The sequence below is a fragment of the Pantherophis guttatus genome, chromosome 6 (assembly GCF_059756535.1).
Source record: "Pantherophis guttatus breed Tessera chromosome 6, ASM5975653v1, whole genome shotgun sequence".
Classification (NCBI taxonomy): domain Eukaryota; kingdom Metazoa; phylum Chordata; class Lepidosauria; order Squamata; family Colubridae; genus Pantherophis; species Pantherophis guttatus.
Genome location: NC_142068.1, coordinates 41882023 through 41900889, shown reverse-complemented (window position 1 = coordinate 41900889; position 18867 = coordinate 41882023). Strand labels below are relative to the sequence as shown.

The following is an 18867-nucleotide window of genomic DNA, read 5'->3' as shown; positions in this document are numbered from 1 at the left end:
TGTCCAGTAACACTACACGTTGTGTTATTAAGTGTGTGAGTGAGAGAGGGGAGGGGTTGCATTGGTGCTTAAGAGAATAATTAGGCTTTTGTAATAAATAGTTATAAAAGCTTATTGTTTAAATATTAGTCACATTTTCTAAACATCATTCTGTATTGTATATTGTTCTAAGCAATTTGAAGAAATGATTCATAAATAGCAATCACTGGATATTATTTATCACATGTGTATGACCTCTAGTGTAAGTAATAAATGCTTTAAAATTGTTTTAATATTTAAAAAGAAAAATTATAAAAAAAATTTAAAAAGAAAAAACCAAAAACAGGAAGAGGAAGAGGATACAATGAAAATATATATTACATTTAGTGAAAATAATTTCCCCCTGATATTTAAACATGTAATTTAACCATGATTACAAAAAAATAATGTTGAATAGTCTGTCCATTTAGATCTATGGAAAACCAGTTCATCAAGTGAAACCTAGCACAGATACTTAATCCAGGATTGTAAATCTGTGGTCACACCACATTTCTAATATTGAAGACAGCCATTTGTTTGTTTGGTTGCTGATAAATCAATAATTTTTCATTAAATCTTGACATATATTTTTGATGATATTTTTCATTAACTTTTTGACATATAATTAAAAATCCATTCAGTTGTTGAAACTTTCCTGAACTTTGTAGTAGCATGTTAGGATGTTATATTGAATATGGATAGTGATGCATTGAATCATCCTTCCTTTTTCACTGCACCTGGTATTTTATTTGAAGTTTGTATAGAGTTTACAACATTTGACACAGTTATTTAGTTCTTATTATCTTATTACAGAGATGGCATAGAATTTGCATTTAAATATCAAAATCAAAAAGGACAGGAATATCCACCTCCTAACCTTGCTTTCCTGGAAGTACTTAGTGAATTTTCATCTAAATTATTACGACAGGACAAGAAAACTGTGTAAGTAATACATTTTGCTGATTGTAAGCAACTTTATTGATAAATGATATGCGAAGTAAAAAGTCTGGTTTAATTGTACATCTACAGTAATTACAATTTTTATAAATTTATTTAAGAAAGTGTTGGCATTGAGGATTGTCTTTTAAATTGGCATCGAGGATTGTCTTTTAAATTGAGAGAAAAGCCATCTTCCCAACAAACGTCTATTGGCAAGAAAAAAACCCTTTTGCTAAAGAACTTAAGATATGGGGTTATTAGCATAAGAAAAACATGCCATCTTTTCCCCTCCATGACTCTGTCGTTGTAGATCAAATTTTACATTATGAATTTTCCTTATATTTAGCCTGTTATGTGTGCTGTATATTTTGTGTTAAAAATAGTTGCTACAAAAAAATATTACAAAGAAAACAAAATCATTTGTAGCTGCTTAGACAGAAAATATTTTTTTTAAAAAAAAAGCATTTTCACCTATGGCTTTGTCAAGTCTTGTAGCATTCAATAAATCTGTTGTACACTGGCCAGACTCATTTGTGAGATGGGCAGCCATATAAATATAATAAATAAATCTAGAGACATATAAAACAATAATTATTAGAAGAAAATAATTATGCTTGTTATAATTTCTATTGTTATAATTTATCCAAACATATGGGAAAAGAAAGTATATAAAATCACTCTGTGACTGTACTTTCCAGATCATTTTTCATGTTACTCATGTTATAGATGTAAAATTTCTGCAATTTATTTTTCATTCCCTCCCCTCCCCCAAAAATAGAAATATATGTGATATTCCTTGTTATATCGTACCACTATTTACTGATCTAAATTCATTTTATACTATGAGAGCATACAGTGCAATATGTGTGAAGTTATTTTCTCATACAGTTATCCTATTTTAATTTGTTGAGTTAAAAAAAGACCTGGAGGACTTTTTAAAAAAATCTGAGCTTTCACTTCTGTGGTCTTGAAATAGAGTCATTTGCAATTGTGTTCTGAAGGCTTTAGAGTGTTCTTCTGGAATACATCTTTTAATACGTACATGTCCATTTAATTTCATATTTCTTGATCATTTAGATTATTTAATAGTTTTATTCAATCAATTCTTATGTAAATTAATATGTTTCGTTAAGCTGCTATAATGTTAGCCTTGAAAATAAATAGCATGTATGTAGTGTCTGATGAATATATTTTTATCCACAAATAATTGAGTTATATTGCTAGCCCCCTAGAAAATCAGAGCAGATCTAACTCTTAAATCAGGAGTATAGATTATAGATAATCCTAATGCAAGGAACTAATAACTATTTAAAATAGAAGTTACATTGTAGCTATAGCTAGCTATTTTAGTCATTTGTTTATACTCTTCTCTCTTTCTCTTTTCCTACCCAGTCACACATATTTGGAGAAATTCCTAACAGAACAAATGATGGAAAGGAGGGAAGATGTATGGCTTCCATTGATTTCCTATAGAAATTCATTAGTGACAGGTGGTGAGGACGATAGGATGTCTGTGAATAGTGGAAGCAGCAGTAGCAAAACTTCTTCTGTCCGAAATAAGAAAGGTCGACCTCCTCTTCATAAGAAAAGAGTTGAAGGTAAATGTGCCTTTAAAGATTATGTATTGTAGTCAGAATGTTAAATAAAATGACTTATTCATTATTTTATTTGGTTCAAATGGTTTCTGAAAATTAAGCTAACATTTGTTTTTGAACCAGTGTATCTTAACAACAGAGTGAAATATTATTTCATTAATGCTTTTCTCGGACAGAAATAAAGCAATACAGGTAGTCCTTGACTCATGACCACAATCAAGCCCAAAATTTCTGTTGCTAAATGAGATGGTTGTTAAGTGAGTTTTGCACCAATTTATGACCTTTCTTGCCACAGTTGTTAAGTGAATCATTGCAGCTGTTAAGCTAGTAACATAGTTGTAAAGTGAATCTGGCTTCCCCATTGACTTTGCTTGTTAGACGGTCGCATCATCATAAATACGAGCGAGTTGCCAAGCGCCTGAATTTTCATCATGTGACCATGGAGATGCTGCAACCGTGGTAAATGTGTCACGATTAATTTTTTTTAGTGCCGTTAGAGTTTTGAACAGTCACTAAACAAATGGTTGCAAGTCAAGGACTATAGACAGGTTTGTGATCTTAGTAGTTCTTTGCAGTTAAATTATGCAGAAGATACATTAGGATATTGCCTTTTAGCATAAAGTGTAATGCAGAATATGGAAAAGGAGTAAGCAGTAAAAACAATTAAAATTGGAAAAGAAAACCTAAGTGCAAGTAATTTACTACCAATAACGTTTATTCTTCATTCATTTCTAGCCTTGAAAAAACCATGTTTGTTTCTACCACAGACTCATATATTGCTTTCTGTGCTTAAAACATTTCACTTTTTTCTCTTTTGAGTATCTTATAAATTCTATCTAGCCATGTCTGGAATTTTTGGATTTCCCAATTTGATCCTAATCTCTTCAACCCATGTAACCAAACCCATTTTATTATTCAATTAACATTCATTCATTGCCTGATTATTATTATTATTATTATTATTTTGAGATCTTAACTCTTCTTGACCTCACATAGTTTTTAATTAACCCATTTCTACTGCAGTTATTTTTCTCTATAATACCAATGCTTCTTTCAGCATTCCAAGGTGGGCAGAAATATGCTTTTTTATCCAACAGTGTTTATTTATTTTAAATAATATTTATTTATTTTTTATTTTTATTTTTAAATTTATATACCGCCCTTCTCCCTGAGGACTCAGGGCGGTGTACAGCCAGAATTAAAAAACATGAAATACAAATATTAAAAACAATTAAAATATATATAAATTTGGCCCAAAATTAAAAATACAAACCAATTAAAACATTTAAAATTTCTTCTTAAGCCAGCCCGGCTTGCTGGAAAAAGTGGGTTTTAAGGGCACGGCGGAAGGCACTAAGGTCTTGGATTCTCCTTATCTCTGGGGGCAACTGATTCCAGAGGGTAGGTGCCCCCACAGAGAAGGCCCTCCCCCTGGGAGTCACCAGCCTACATTGATTGGCTGATGGCACCCTGAGGAGGCCCTCTCTGTGGGAGCGCACGGGACGATGGGAGGTCATCGGTAGCAGCAGGCGGTCTCGAAGATAGCTAGGCCCGATGCCATGGAGCGCTTTAAAGGTGATAACCAACATCTTGAAGCGCACCCAGAAGACCACTGGGAGCCAGTGCAGCTCGCGCAGGAGCGGTGTTACATGGGAGCGCCATGCTGCTCCCATCACTACCCGCGCTGCTGCATTCTGGACCAGTTGGAGCCTCTGGGTGCTCTTCAAGGGGAGCCCCATGTAGAGAGCGTTGCAGTAGTCAAGGCAAGAGGTGACGAGGGCATGAGTGACTGTGCACAGGGAATCCCGATCAAGAAAGGGCCGCAACTGGCGAATCAGGCGAACCTGACAAAAGGTCCCCCTAGTTACAGCTGTCAGATGTATTTATTCTTCACAACAGACAATATGCTACATATTACCATCCACAGAGCTCATTGCACAACATTTCTGCATACATTTTCCCATGCTTTATAAAAATTTTACAAAGGTACACAAATTAATCTTCTTACATCAATTATTCACTCTTTAAGTAAAATATGTTTTAACATTCAATACAAATCATTCAGATTCTCATACAAGGGAGCAGCATCTGCATGCAGAAATGCACCCATATTCACATCTCCAACTAAAATGGTCTGATGTCATCACAAATATTTCTTAAATATTTATTCCAAAATATATTAAACAGCCCCAAGATCTTTCTTTTAATGCTTCCTGCTGAACTATTCATTAAGCATTATATTTACTTTAAAACATGATTTATGTCCATGATACACTGCATTTTTACATAAGCAACCAAATTTCAATTCCATATTCATGCAAAGCATGAATATAATTCAAAGCTTTGCATAATTCAGATCTTTTCACTTTTTCATATTTTTGTAAAATGAAGAAATATATAATAAACTTTGCTTCTCACATTTACATTTCTCAATTACTTGCTGCATTTGCTATGTATCTTCAACGTGCTTTCAGTTAGAATTCTGCTAAATATTTTTTCAGGCATGCATAATAAACTAATTCTTCTCTTCCATAGTTTTATTTTTAATTCTTTTTCATTTGCTGGAACTCTTCTTCAGCCTTCTTCATTCATTTCCAATAAAATCATTCCACATTTTTCTTTTGCCGTATAATATCATTCTTTCATTATTTTTTCAGCTGTCATCCTGTTGTATTCGCTTCCACATTCTCTAATATTCCACCAAGCACTGTACTTCCCTCTAGTGTTACTCCACATTCTTCAGTTTGTCCAAGCAACTTCCAGTTTCTCTTCCCTCACATTAACTCTCATTTATTTTGTTGGGAGATTATTTTCTAATTATGGATTTAGGCATACACACACACACATATACACACACACACACATATAATACCCACACCTACAGTGCATTCAGAAAGTATTCAGACACACACACCCTATATCTAAAATTCTGTTTTCACTTTGTCATAATGGGTACTGAGTGTAGATTAATGAGGAAAAAAATGAATTTCAACTACTATAGAATCAGGCTGCAACAAAACAAAATTAACAGAAGTGAAGGGGGTCTGAATACTTTCTGAATGCAGTGTGTGTATGTGTGTATGCTGCATTATATTTAATAAGTTTTTTCCTGTTGGAATTGCATTTCATTAGTTGCTTGCTTTATTAATTAACCAATAATAAATTAAGGTTGATGTGTTTATTGGAATAAAATCTGGAAAAGTTGCTACATAAATTCATCTTAATGTTAAATTAAATAGAAAATTAGAGTTTGACTTTTTTAAAAAAAAATCTGTTCCAATCTATATACTGTTATTAACCACATAATTGTACAAAATTGCTTACTATAATAATTTATTGTTATATATCAGATGAGAATCTTGAAGGCTCGTGGCTGAATAGAAATGACACCATCCAGACCCCAGGTGCTCTACAAACACCTCAGCTCACATCAACAGTGTTGAGAGAAAACACTCGACAAATTGGAGAGCAAATACCAGAGCATGAGTCAGAACCTGGATCTGAACAAGATTTTTTAAACAAGTATGTACCAATGAAATATTTCTTCAATAATAGGAAATTAATATTAAAATACTGCTGAAATTAAGATTTCAACAAAAATATCTTAGATTTAGGAAAGTGTAATTATTCAAATGCAGTCATTCTCTGAAGTTCAGAATGTTTTAAAACGGGGTCCCCAACCCCCAGGCAACAGCCTACAAATGTTGGGGACTGCTATTTTAAAAATAAAACTAGAGCAATTAGATATCATTTCATTTTCCAGAGACATCCATAGTTGAAAACATCCCCTTCTAGCTACTGGTACCTATTGCCACCTTTAAGACCACTACAAGAAAAGAAACATTTCCATTGTAATTAATTCCAGGAGACAGGGGAAGACACGGGAGCTGAAGAGTTCGACACAACTTAACAACAACAACCAATCAGTGCTATCTATTGATATCATAGTTGCCATATTTCTTTCTGTACTACATTAGTCTCCCACCCAACAAAGGAGGCCCAGACTAGGATAAGACCATATGTCTTCCATATGTCACCTGTATTCTAGAGTGCATTCTAAAGGTGAACCGAAGACAGATTTTTCTATATATGCTCACAGCTATCTTAATTCCCTGTCCCCATAAGGATATTTCTCACCTAGCTATGGTACCAATTCCTAGAAATTCTTCAGTGAGAGGTATTATGAATCTGACATTTCATACTTTGTTTCAAAAGGTTCCTTTACAGCTTCTCCAGTAAGTGAAGATAGGAGTTCAACTAGCTAATATGCTTGGCTATAGATAATCAGGAACTGCAGGATCTTGCCTTATATGCTTATCATGCCTGCACTTTTAAGTTGACTAATATTTAATGAACCATCTCTGTGTCATTGAAACTCTTCATCATGTTAGGGATCAGTGTAAATATTTGGTCCTCCATCTGATAGCAAATTCCAGTATTATGGAGCTAGCAAAATCCCAAGAAAATCTCACACATAGTGTCTGTAAATAAGGAGGCGATAGAATGGGGATAATGAGATTGACATATTGCACAGATAAAAATTACTAATTGTAATTGGCTGACTACCAGCACTTCCCCAGGGAAAAATTGATTACTTTTTCTGTAGTTGCTAGATGGTAGCAGAGAAATTGGCTATATATTTATGCCTTAGGCCTGCAGTGGCAAAGCAACAAATTAATAGTGACAAGCATGAAAGTCAGAGGATATCAGTAATCATAACTCTTTGGAGTCATGTAGTTCCAATCTTCATGATTAAATCAAGAGGCTAGTCGAAGCTCTTCTATTTGAGGTTGAGGGTTTCTTTAATGAAAACACAGATTGTCCTCTACATAAAATACAAAAGTTTAAACCACTGCTACATAGGTAGATTTGTATGTTTACAAGCAGAATATTTAGTGCAGCAGCCCCCAACATTTTGGGCAGCAGGGACAGGAGAGAGGGTTTTTTTGTTTCACATGCTGCCTGCATCCCACGGATCGGGTTTTGCTTGTTTGCATGGCCTGGTTTCTGGCATGCCGCAGCCCGGTGTTGATCCATATCCCCAGGAATTCCTGGATCATAACTATCCCATTAATCACCACACAATCACCATTGCATGAAGTGTTACAGTAGAGATGTTTATGGTATACGTTCTCTACCAGATGTATTTCTGTAGAAGTGGAAAGGCACTGCTTCCATTTTTTCTTCTAATTATACAATATCAAAACTGATTGAAGTGCATATCCTCATTCTTCACAGTGGCCATGCCTACCTTGGTTTACTTCCATAGTAGGTCTGTCCCAACATCATTACCAGCATCTCCCAGTTATTCCCAATCTCTTATTGAGCCAAATTTTATTCTAATTTTGTTATCCAGATCTCACTACATTCAACCTGTCTGCCAAGAAAATCTAATGGCATTGGGATAAAATAAAACAAATGTTTATTTTGATCAGAAAGCCATCCACACAGAATGCTTGCATGGAAACAGTTCTTATTTGCTGTGCTTCCTCATGTGGGATTCATGTTTTTTCATTCTTCATTTCCATAAGCATTATGAAAACCTTATTTCATTATTATCAGGACTAATATTATGAGAACAGTGCTACTTTTCATGCACCAGTTAAGAGGTTTCTGTGGTTTTTTGATCCTACAGTTAAGCATTTGGACAGCCAGTGCTTTTATGAGTAGGCAATGCCAGTGCAGCCCTTCATGAGAGATGAGGTTGTCTCTCCATGAGTAGTCTAGTTGACCAGTATTGTACTTGTCTCCTCTCTGCTCTATGTGTCCTTGGATCAGGAGGAGGAGCTTCCTTGCCAACTTGTTGCAGCTGTGGCTCACCTCACTCAACCTTAGCCTATTGCTCATCCGATCAACCCAGCTGAGGCCGCTTTATTAGGGTAGCATTCTCTGAATCCCAATCCTGACCAATACTCGGCTCCACAATTTCCTCAGCAGAGTCAAGCTTTCCCTCTTCCTCTGAAATCACATTTGGAGAGGGGCCCGGGGGTAGTAGATCCATGACAGTGGTCAAAGGAACTACCACCAAAGATGGTCAATGACATGAGGAGTAAGCCTTTATGTCTTTATGTATATTACATGGCAGCAGAAATCCTGCGAAAACAGTCCTTAAACTGTAGAATTTTCCAAAGAAGATATTGCACAGGTGCAAATACTGTATACAGTATCTCTATATTCACAGATGATCTTTTAAAAAACTATAACCAATTCTCAGATGTCAAATTCAGACAAATTACTTAATATTTAGTGATGATAAAAATTAGCAGATTTCAGTATTTACACTTAGCTCATTACATTACTATAACCAGTCTGTTATCCCAAAGGAGCACTTACATGTGGTTATCCTCCCTACTTACTCTCAAATAATTAAAACAATATAGTGATTTGTTTAGTTTGTTTGTTTAGTTTATTCAATGAGTTACAAGCATAAGGATGTAAGTATAAGATCCCTGATCCTATTCTGAAACAACTAAATAGTTTTTCATTGTGAGGTAACATTAAAATAATGTTAAAATTAAATCTTCATATTATGATTTTCTAAATTTACTCTTAAGTCCTCAGATGCAAATATCTTGGTTGGGTCAGCAGAAATTGGAAGATTTAAGTCGAAAGGACAGGACGGGAATGAACTACATGAAAGGAAGAAGTGGTGTGAGACATACAGTGTAAGTATTCAGTAGGAGCCAGGAATACATTTAAGTGTCTAATTATTTTAACAATTAATGGATAAATATTTCTCTAATTTGTACTGTATGAAACAATATATATTTCGGATTGTCTTTAATACCTTGATTCTGGAGCACGCTAGCCAAAATTATGAAATATCTGCATCTTGTGGAACAAAATATTTGTCTAAATATTATTACAAATATTTACAAATATTTGAATATTTATACATATAAAGTTTAAAATATAAAAATACAAAGTATTTATAATATAAAGTATTTACTTAAAACAAATTTTAAATATCAAAGCAAGTCTCTAAATTGCACTGAAAATAGAATTTCTAAGTTAGGATGTGCCTATAATGGGAACTGTGTTCTGAGTTCAGAACAAGACCACCACCCCCAAACCATTTTTTTAAAAAATCCCCTAAGTGTTTTGAATGTGACAAAAGCAGAATTAAGAATAAGCCTTTACAGCTCCAAGAATCTGAACAATTCTAACTCTCATTAGAAATTTGTAGCTCAGAACTTCATGAAGCTAAATAACTAATTTCCCTAGGAATTTAGGTACTATATTTAAAGGCCAAGTGAGGGAGTGTGTTTTTGATCTTTCATACAAGTAAAACTTTTTGGGTCCATTATTTCCTCCACAGTAAGAGGCTATTCTGGGAGAAAATAGAGTACAGTCTCCCAGTTTAAAATCCAGAACCGTAACCACTAAACTAAAAGTAGCTTATGGGGACAGTGACAGTAACAATTAAATTAAAGCAAAAAAAAAAAAACAAGCTTTCCAATATGGCTTAGGGCCCGGGTATTTACGAGACCGCCTTCTGCCGCCAGTAGCCTCCCACCGACCAGTACGCTCCCACAGAGAGGGGCTCCTCAGGGTTCCGTCGACCAAACAATGTCAGCCCCCAGGGGGAGAGCCTTCTCTGTGGGGGCACCGACCCTCTGGAACGAGTTGCCCCCGGAGATACGGCGGATCCCGGATCTGCACACTTTCCGCCATGCCTTAAAGACGTTTTTGTTTCATCAAGCTGGGCTGACCTGACCATATTTTTAAATTGTTTTAATTTTAAATTGCTAAATTATGGGTTTTTAATATGGGGGTGTTTTAACTGTGGGCCAAATTAATTTAATTGGTTTTTAATATTGTTTTAATTTTTGTATTTTCTGTATTTTTTCTGCTGGCTGTTCACCACCCCGAGTCCTTCGAGTGAAGGGCAGTATACAAAATAAATAAATAAATAAATAAATAAATAAATAAATTAACTAATTAATAATAATAATAATAATAATAATAATAATAATAATAATAATAATAATAATTGTCCTTCAGTCAATATCTACTGATATATTTAAAAATATTCAAGAGTATTATGTTCAGTAGTTTCTCAGCAGAATAAACATGACTGATGGATGAGCTGTCTATTTTCCTTCTATACATCTTCCCGTGCTAATTCTTTTTCAGGGAGTCAAAGACCCTCTTTAGCAGATTTGAAAACCAGCATAAAAGGAAGGAGAAAAAGGAATTTCCCTTAGCATAAGTAAATAAGTAAATAAATCTGATATGTCAGACTTTGTTATTCATTATTCATCTTTTTGTATTTCTCCTGTCTCCCAACAAGGCGGGGTCTCATGGAGGATGATGCTGAGCCCATCTTTGAAGATGTAATGATGTCTTCCCGAGGTCAGCTCGAGGATATGAATGAAGAATTCGAAGATACCATGGTTATTGATTTGGTCAGTAATTTTATCATTACAATTTATTTATTTATTTATTGTTAAAAATGTGGCTACCACTAAAACTAAAAAACTTAAAATCATATAAATAGCACTGTCTAAGTATCCTGCTATAATGGGAAGTGGGTGAGAAATAATTATTGAAACAATTATTTTCTTATGGGCCTGTCAACCAATATATATAGATAGGTGTTTTTCATGTTGTTATGTCAGCCTTGGAACCTTTAAAGCTTATAGTATAAAATCATGGGTTTGAATTCTCACAACTTCTTTCATCTTTTTTAGTTTAAAATGATCTGTATAAAGGATTGGTACAAATATAAATGTATATGCCTAAACTCAACTGACAAAAGACTTTCTTTACAGCCTCCTTCAAGGAACCGACGGGAAAGAGCTGAATTGAGGCCAGATTTTTTTGATTCTGCAGCTATCATTGAAGATGATTCAGTAAGCTTTTGAACAATATTATTTGTGATTTAATGAATAATTTTCTACAGCCTAACTTTATTTTCCATTGTATTTTCTAGGGATTTGGAATGCCAATGTTCTAAAATCTGGTGAAGACATTATACAAATTTGGAACTCTGTTCTTTAGAGCTCAAGGCCTATATACTGTGATAGCTAATATTAAAACCACATTTTGATGTGATTTGGTTTGATTTTTAACCAAATGATTAAGGTCATTTCCTTTTTGTAATGACAGAGAAGAGGAGCTTCTGAATGAAACAAATATTGGCCAATCAGTCAACTCAGAAAGGCTGACCTACAAATCATTTATTTTCTCTGTCCTTGACAGTCCTAATACAAGTTTTTTTCTTGGATAGGGAGAAGCTTTTAAATTAAGACTATACAGTTCTACATATGTTTTCAGAAAACATTGAATGAAAACAAAACTTTTTAACTTTATTTTTCTGCTGTACAACTTCAAAATGTTTTAACATTTGCCTTTTTATGTTTTAGAAGCTAGCCATTTTTATTAAATTTATGCCTGTCAGCCATTGACCAGCAGCGATGCTAATCAGCAAGCCATCCTGGTTGGAGAAGTGTTGTTAAACACACTGAATATGACTAGCAGTATGGTACACTTCTAGATCTTCTCTGACCATTGAGAGCGGAACAGTCTTACAAAAGATGTTAGAAGTCAGATGTGTGCATCTCTGCCAAAAAGTCAGATTCTGAAAAGAAAAAAAAAAACAGATTTTATACTTCTGAGAAGATTTATTTTTATTTATAATGGGGCATAAAAATAAGAGATGTCCATGAAGCCACTTTTCCAACAGATGCTGTGTAACATTCATTTTATATAGCACTAGGGGAACACACAAACAGCACATTTTCTATTGGTACTTGTTCTGTGCATTTTTAGCAACTTATACCAGCAAATAAAATATTCTCAGTAAAATAAACCAGTGGTTCTACAGTAATCTATTTGCTGTTTCTACTACCTATTTCACTCCTCATCAGACCTGAGGTACAAAAGCAGCAACTTTCTTATGAAGCATAAATCACAAAGGGAAAAGTGGGGGTGCGGGTGGGACAGGAGCGGGACAGGACACTTACATTTTCAAAGCAATTTTAACTGTACCATAGAGAAGTGTTTATCTTTCCATGCCGTAAATATCCTTTTGTGCTATTTTTGTAAATTAATTTTGCCAATTAGATTTATTGTATGTGCTGCATAGAAATTGTATTTAGATGGTGACGTTTTAAGCTTACAATGGAATACAGCTACAGTCTCAGTGTTAACTGTGCATTATTAAGAGTAATTACTATATGATCTTTAAGCAGTTCAATCCAAAAAGTAATAAGCTGAATCATTGTTCTAAGAAATTTTCCATGGTGTTCAGTGATCTGGTCTTTTATTCTGCTTAAATATTACAATTCTTCCTGGTAGCTGGTAATGTAGTTAAAGGATTTTTTCTTCACTTCTTGTGAGCGTAGCTCCAGCTAATAAGAACATCTGTTAAAATGAGGCCAGACTAATAATCTCTTTTTTCCTCTTTTGGGGGAATTTGAATGTAAGAAACTCAGAAGCCGACCTTAACTCATATTTGATACATCCACTGTAGAAGTGCTTTTATATAACAAGTGCAAAACAACTGTAGTCTTCTCTCTTTTTAAAAGGTCCTTTAATGAATTTAAATTATATTTAATGCATATCTGTTAAAACTTAAAGTTTTAAGATCAAATAATGCTACTTTCATTTAGCAGTTGAGACTTTTACCTCTAATATTTGTACTTGTCTCAAAATTATGATTACCAAAAACATTTGACCCACTAATTCAGCCATTCCTTTAATGTAGCTGTTTAGAAATTTTAAAGTTGCTAACGTCACTGGGCTGGTGCTTCAGGACAAAGTACAAGTTCTCTTGAAAAAGTGGTAAAAATTATTGCAAGTAGCCCTTCAGTTTGATGGGCAGAATCATGCTGTCCTTGGTTTGAACCCAACATAGGCAAGTCTTGCGCCCCATCACCCTTAAGATGAAAAACTGAAATGTCATTGATCATTACAGAATTCTGTGAAACAAAAGCTGTTTGCAAGCAAGTTACCTCCAATGGGTTTCCAGTTTAGTTTTCAGTCAGTAGGGTTTTTTTAAATGTGTCTCCTTGATTGGTTTTGCTAGTAATTCTGTAAATTGTACATTTACAACATGAGGGTTTTTTTCCTTTTGTACAATTTAAAACTGATGCTTCACTTTTCCTTTAATAAACTCCTCAAAATCATATGTCCAGTAGAGTCCTTTCCACAAAAGCATTTCAAACTAGTGCTTTCTCCTCCGTTTGCCTTCCATTTAAAAAAAATCTTATAGTGAAGCTTGAAAAGCTGGATTCATTGCACTTGTCATGATTACTTATGTTACTGCATGCCCATTTCTAGGAAAATATAATATTGTTTTCTTTTTCAGTGAAAACAAAAAATGTTTATGATCCCTCTGTATCACAGATGTGGAATTTGGGCATACTATTGCTCTGGAACATTCTGTAGCTCAGTTTTCACAGGAAGTATTTCCTTATTAAAAGCCAGATCATATAGTAACATTGTAAGAAACCCCTTTTAGGTAATAAGTAGACAATTGTTCTTCCAGAGTTTTCCATATTTATTCCATCTTTTAAGTTATTTGGTTCATTCCCTTTATTAGTTTTTGATTGAATGATCGACTACATTTTTATCTTTTGGTATTTAACTTTTGACCACCCTCAGAGTTAGGTTATAATAATTATTTTCCTGTAAAGGTACTGTGGCTTGTTTATGGACTTTATGGTACCCCAAACTGGATACAATGTTCTTGGAAGATTCTGATGCAGCATATAGAAGAGTGATTTTCATGCTTTTCATTATATTTTTGTTGATAGTGCCTGGGATTGTATTTCCTTTTTTGAGGGAGTGGGAGAAGAATAGCAGGCCATCAGAAGTTTGGTTCATGTTCAGCTGATTTTCCACTATATGTAGATATTCTTCATGCATACTGTTGCCAAGTATAATTCCTCCCATCCCATATTTATACCTTGATTCAGCCAGCATTGTATCTATCCAATCCCATTTTTGTACAGCAAATGGCCTCTCTGCCATTAAAAGAAAAGTACCAGTTTCATCATAGTCAATTGATTTGATTTTAGAATTGTCATCTTTTTTAAAAAATGATTTTTTTTGTACAAATGATTGTGTGTATAATTGAACAAAAATTGCTGCTTGGTGGAGCTTTTCTGTTGTGCTAATGCCACATCTTTCAAATCCTCAGGTAACGTTTTGTTCCATTTTTTTATCTTCGAAAGTGGTAATTTTAACACCTTTATATTTATATGATGTGATAGTGAATTATGTAGCTTTAGAAATGGCTCACTCTATATCATGGCATGAAGACAAGGTTATCTTACAGCCACATTCTTATTTTTATATTCTAGTTTGTACTAACATAGCCTAGTTTCCGATTTCCATGTTAGCCAGGACAGGCTTAATAGGCGTTATTATGGACTCCCTGTTACTATGTTTCTCATTAGATTGTTGCTACTATTACTATTGTTACATTGTTTTATCTGCATAGTTCCAAGTACCATCCATGTTCATGCCTGTTCCATTAGAGCAGTGATGGTTAACCTTTTTGGTGCCAAGTGCCCAAAGTGCGGGCGTGCCTAAACCCCCAAAATGCCTGCCCCCGCACATGCGCCCCACCCCATGCATGTGCATCCTCTGTGCATGCACCCTGCCCCCCCACACGCATGCGCCACACACCCCGTGCCCCGTTTTGGCTTCCAGGTTGGTGCAGGAGGCTTCCAGAAGCCTCCTGTACCAGCCTAGAAGCCAAACGGGGACACCACATGAGGCCCTCCCATGGCCCATTTTGGGCCTGCACCAACCTGGAAGCCAAAATGTGGTGCTGGGGACCTTGTGTGGCGCCCCAGAGCCCCGGTTTGGCTTCCAGGTTGGTGCAGAAGGCTTCCAAGCCCAAAATGGGGTGCGGGAGGGGGAGCACACTCAAACCCCCAAAATGCAATGTGTGCGCGTGTCCCTGCGCATGCGTGCACATGTCCTCCACATGCGCGGCAGACCCTCTGGCTGGTGGGAGGTGCATGCACATGTGCACTGGAGCGACGGCTGGTGTGCCCACAGAAAGGACTCTGCGTGGCACACATGCCATAGGTTCGCCATCACAGCACTAGAGCAACAGTTATGTTGACTGCATTCATTGGGGTTATCCCCTATCCTGATACTGCCATTTTGTAAACTAAAACCAACTAGATGTTCAAACTAAATGCAGAGTTTAGGAATGCTGCCTTATTGTTCATGATATCTTAATTGAACTCCTTTTCCTCACTCTATTTACTTTCCCATATTTTTGATGCAGAGAAATCTTGATGAAAATAATAAATTGCTTACCTGTAACCTGGCTATCTGTACATCCATATGAACCACCAACTTTCCAGCTCTTGGTTTTGGTTTTCTAGGACCACAGTGATAGTCCATGAATTGAGACATCAGTGTGATCTAGCTTTTCAGGAAATTGACATTTTCACTAGAGGAACAAACCTCTCGCTTTTATGGTGTAAGATTCATGTATTTTTACAAAAGGGTTCTAGTATTCTGTAATTATTCTTTAGTTCTGCCGTGTCCTAAAGATCTGACATTCCACTGCCCTAGTTCAGGAGTTTTGCCAAAATTGCAAATTCTATAGATTTACAGAAAAATTACTTGAATGGAAAGTACATCATGCTGATTGGAAATTCTAGTTTTGTCCATATCTGGAGGATACAAGGTTAGAAAAATTATCGCTGAATGAATATTCATTGTCAGTGCCAACTGTTAATTTAGAATCTTAAGAAACTAAAAGTTTAATTATATTTTTGTCTGTAAGAGAAATAAGAAACTTATCTAGATTCTCTCCTTCATATGAACATGTTCAAATTGGATTATAAAAAGGCTGAGTCAATATAACTTTTACAAGGCTCAGAAAGAAATTTAGTTTAAAGGCTGAAAATAATGTTCTCAGCAATGATGAAAGGTAGATAAGAGTTATTATATTTTCCATTGAAAAAGTCTGCCTTTGTAATTCTTTGGCTGAAAATTTTATATTATTTTCTTAGTTCTATTTTCAATCCATAAGAAATACATTGAAAAACAATGGGCAATCACTTACCGTGTTTCCCCAAAAATAAGACCCCCTCTTACATTTTTTTGAACCCCGAAATAAGCTTTTGGCCTTATTGCCATGTGCTCAAAAGCCTGATTGGGCTTATTATCAGGGGATGTCTTATTTTGGGGAAAATAGGATCAGTTTGGAAGAAGAAAGAATATATTTTGTTTTATCTGTTTTTAATGATATATGTCAGATGGTTCTGCACTAACTGCACACAAGATTTAAAATATGGATAGTATGCTTTAATTGTATTCAGATTTTGGTATTAATATATATAATGGCAAAAAGTAATGAAAATTTTGAATTCTGCAAAAGTACAAATCAGTGAGAATAAGTATTTGCTGGGTGGGAATTCTTGGTTTTAGTCCAAAATCTCTTGAAATTACCAGTATAGGGAAGAGTGAATAAACAAAACATAACAGATTTATTTTGAGAAGGTGGTAAATTACATTTTCTATTACCAATACCTTAAGTCTGATTCAGGGCAGAAAAGTAAAATATGAATTGAATAAAGAAGTATACAATTTGGACAATTAAATGAGCAAAAAATTCACTTTCATGACATTTCTGCTGTCTCTGCCGATTATGCAAATCTCTTCCAGCTGATTAAAAGTGGAGCAATTTGTATTAGACTTCAGAAAGGCTTTGTAAGCTCTTACATCACTTTTGTAGCAGTTCTGTCCTATACACTAATAAGATTTAGTCTTCACAGAATATACTGAACCATAAATTAACCTAGCATATTTTAGCCTGGCATATTATGTGAGCCTTGAAATCTGGTGCAGCAATGGCTAGGTGTATCATGAGAATGTAATCTTTGATATTTTGATGAGTGAATCTCAGTGGATTCAGTAAGTATTAGTAAAGTACAAAGTTGCTATTTTTTGTCCTGGAATTATAATTGTGATCTGATTGGAATGACAATCTCTACCTGCATCAGCCTGAATTGTTCTGTTCTTTTAATATTGTTTTGGCATCCCAGCTGTTGATTTATTTATTTTTTTTTGAAATATTTTTTATTACAATTTTCTTTTAGACAACTCTAATACATAATCAACAGTCTGTGTCAATTTCATATACTTCAGATCAACATTCCATACAATATATACATTTATATACATTCAGTATCTAATCTCAATAGCCTTATGTATATTTCCAATTTTTATTTCTATTATCTATCCAGATGTACCATTTTCCCCAAATCGCATAAAATTCCGAATCATCTTTTTCTTTTAATTCTAGAGTCAGTTTACCCATTTTGGCACATTCATATATCTTCTGAATGATCAATCCCTCTGGTGGTGTATTGTGTTCCTTCCAGTATTGCACAAACACAATTCTTGCCACTGTTAATATATGTAGAATCAAATATCTTATCTTTCTATCAAATTTTGTTTTAAGTATTCCCAAGAGAAATGTTTCCGGGTTTAATTCTATTTTGACATTTTATTAGCTCTTGTATCCATCCTTGTATCTTAGTCCAGAACTTTTCTGCTTCAAGACATAGCCACCAAGCATGAAAAAAAGTACCTTGACGATGGTTACATTTCCAACATTTTGGGCTTAGATTCAAATACATTTTAGCCAGCCTTGCTGGGGCTAGGTGCCAGCAGTAGAGCATTTTGTACTGATTTTCCTTGTCAGCAGCAGATTTTGTTATAGTGTAATTTTTGTTCCAAATTCTTTCCCAATTGTCTAAATCTATATTATGCCCTATATTTTTAGCCCATGCAATCATTGGTTCTTTCACCACCTCCTCTATTCTATCAAATTCTAATAGATAATTGGATATTTTGGATATTAACTTTCCTTCAGGGCCTATCAACAATTTTATCTAATTGTTTTGGTTCCGTGTCAATTCCATATTCTTCCATGTCTTTCTTGTATCTTGATTGCAGTTGTAAATATGGCCACCAATCGATAGAGATTCCCTGTTAGCTGTTGATTTTTTCTAAGATTAGTTTAATGCACCTTGAATGAGATCGCTGTACTTGCAGGTGGTTTAATTATCCTGTTTTCATCAAAACATATGTGGCAATACTAGTATTTTATGAAAAAATAAAATACATTTCATACATTTCATATTCTGGAATACATTTTTCATCTGCATAAAATGCAGACTTTTTAACAGATGTGTTGGCTTTGGGATACTGTGTTGCGTTCTCAATTATTTGTGAGAACTCATTCCATTCTTACATGATGTTTTAGTTGGTTCGTAAATTGATCAGCTGGGCCTTAAAAATGCCATAGTTATATACATACGAAGGTGCTTTA

At 34.7% G+C, this 18867-nt stretch overlaps 1 protein-coding gene across 17 annotated transcripts in view; it reads left to right on the top strand.

Annotated features, from left to right (window-relative positions):
- Positions 1–12366, top strand: part of STAG1 (STAG1 cohesin complex component) — a 192791-nt gene extending 180425 nt beyond the window's left edge. For all 17 annotated transcript variants that reach the window (XM_060682836.2, XM_087872159.1, XM_087872154.1 and 14 more), the window contains 7 exons: positions 832–960; positions 2350–2555; positions 5903–6074; positions 9107–9217; positions 10846–10960; positions 11327–11407; positions 11488–12366. In XM_060682836.2, coding sequence (XP_060538819.1) covers positions 832–960; positions 2350–2555; positions 5903–6074; positions 9107–9217; positions 10846–10960; positions 11327–11407; positions 11488–11511 — 838 coding nt within the window. In that variant the 3' untranslated portion in view covers positions 11512–12366. The remainder of the gene's footprint in view (positions 1–831; positions 961–2349; positions 2556–5902; positions 6075–9106; positions 9218–10845; positions 10961–11326; positions 11408–11487) is intronic.
- The last annotated feature ends 6501 nt before the right edge of the window (positions 12367–18867 follow it).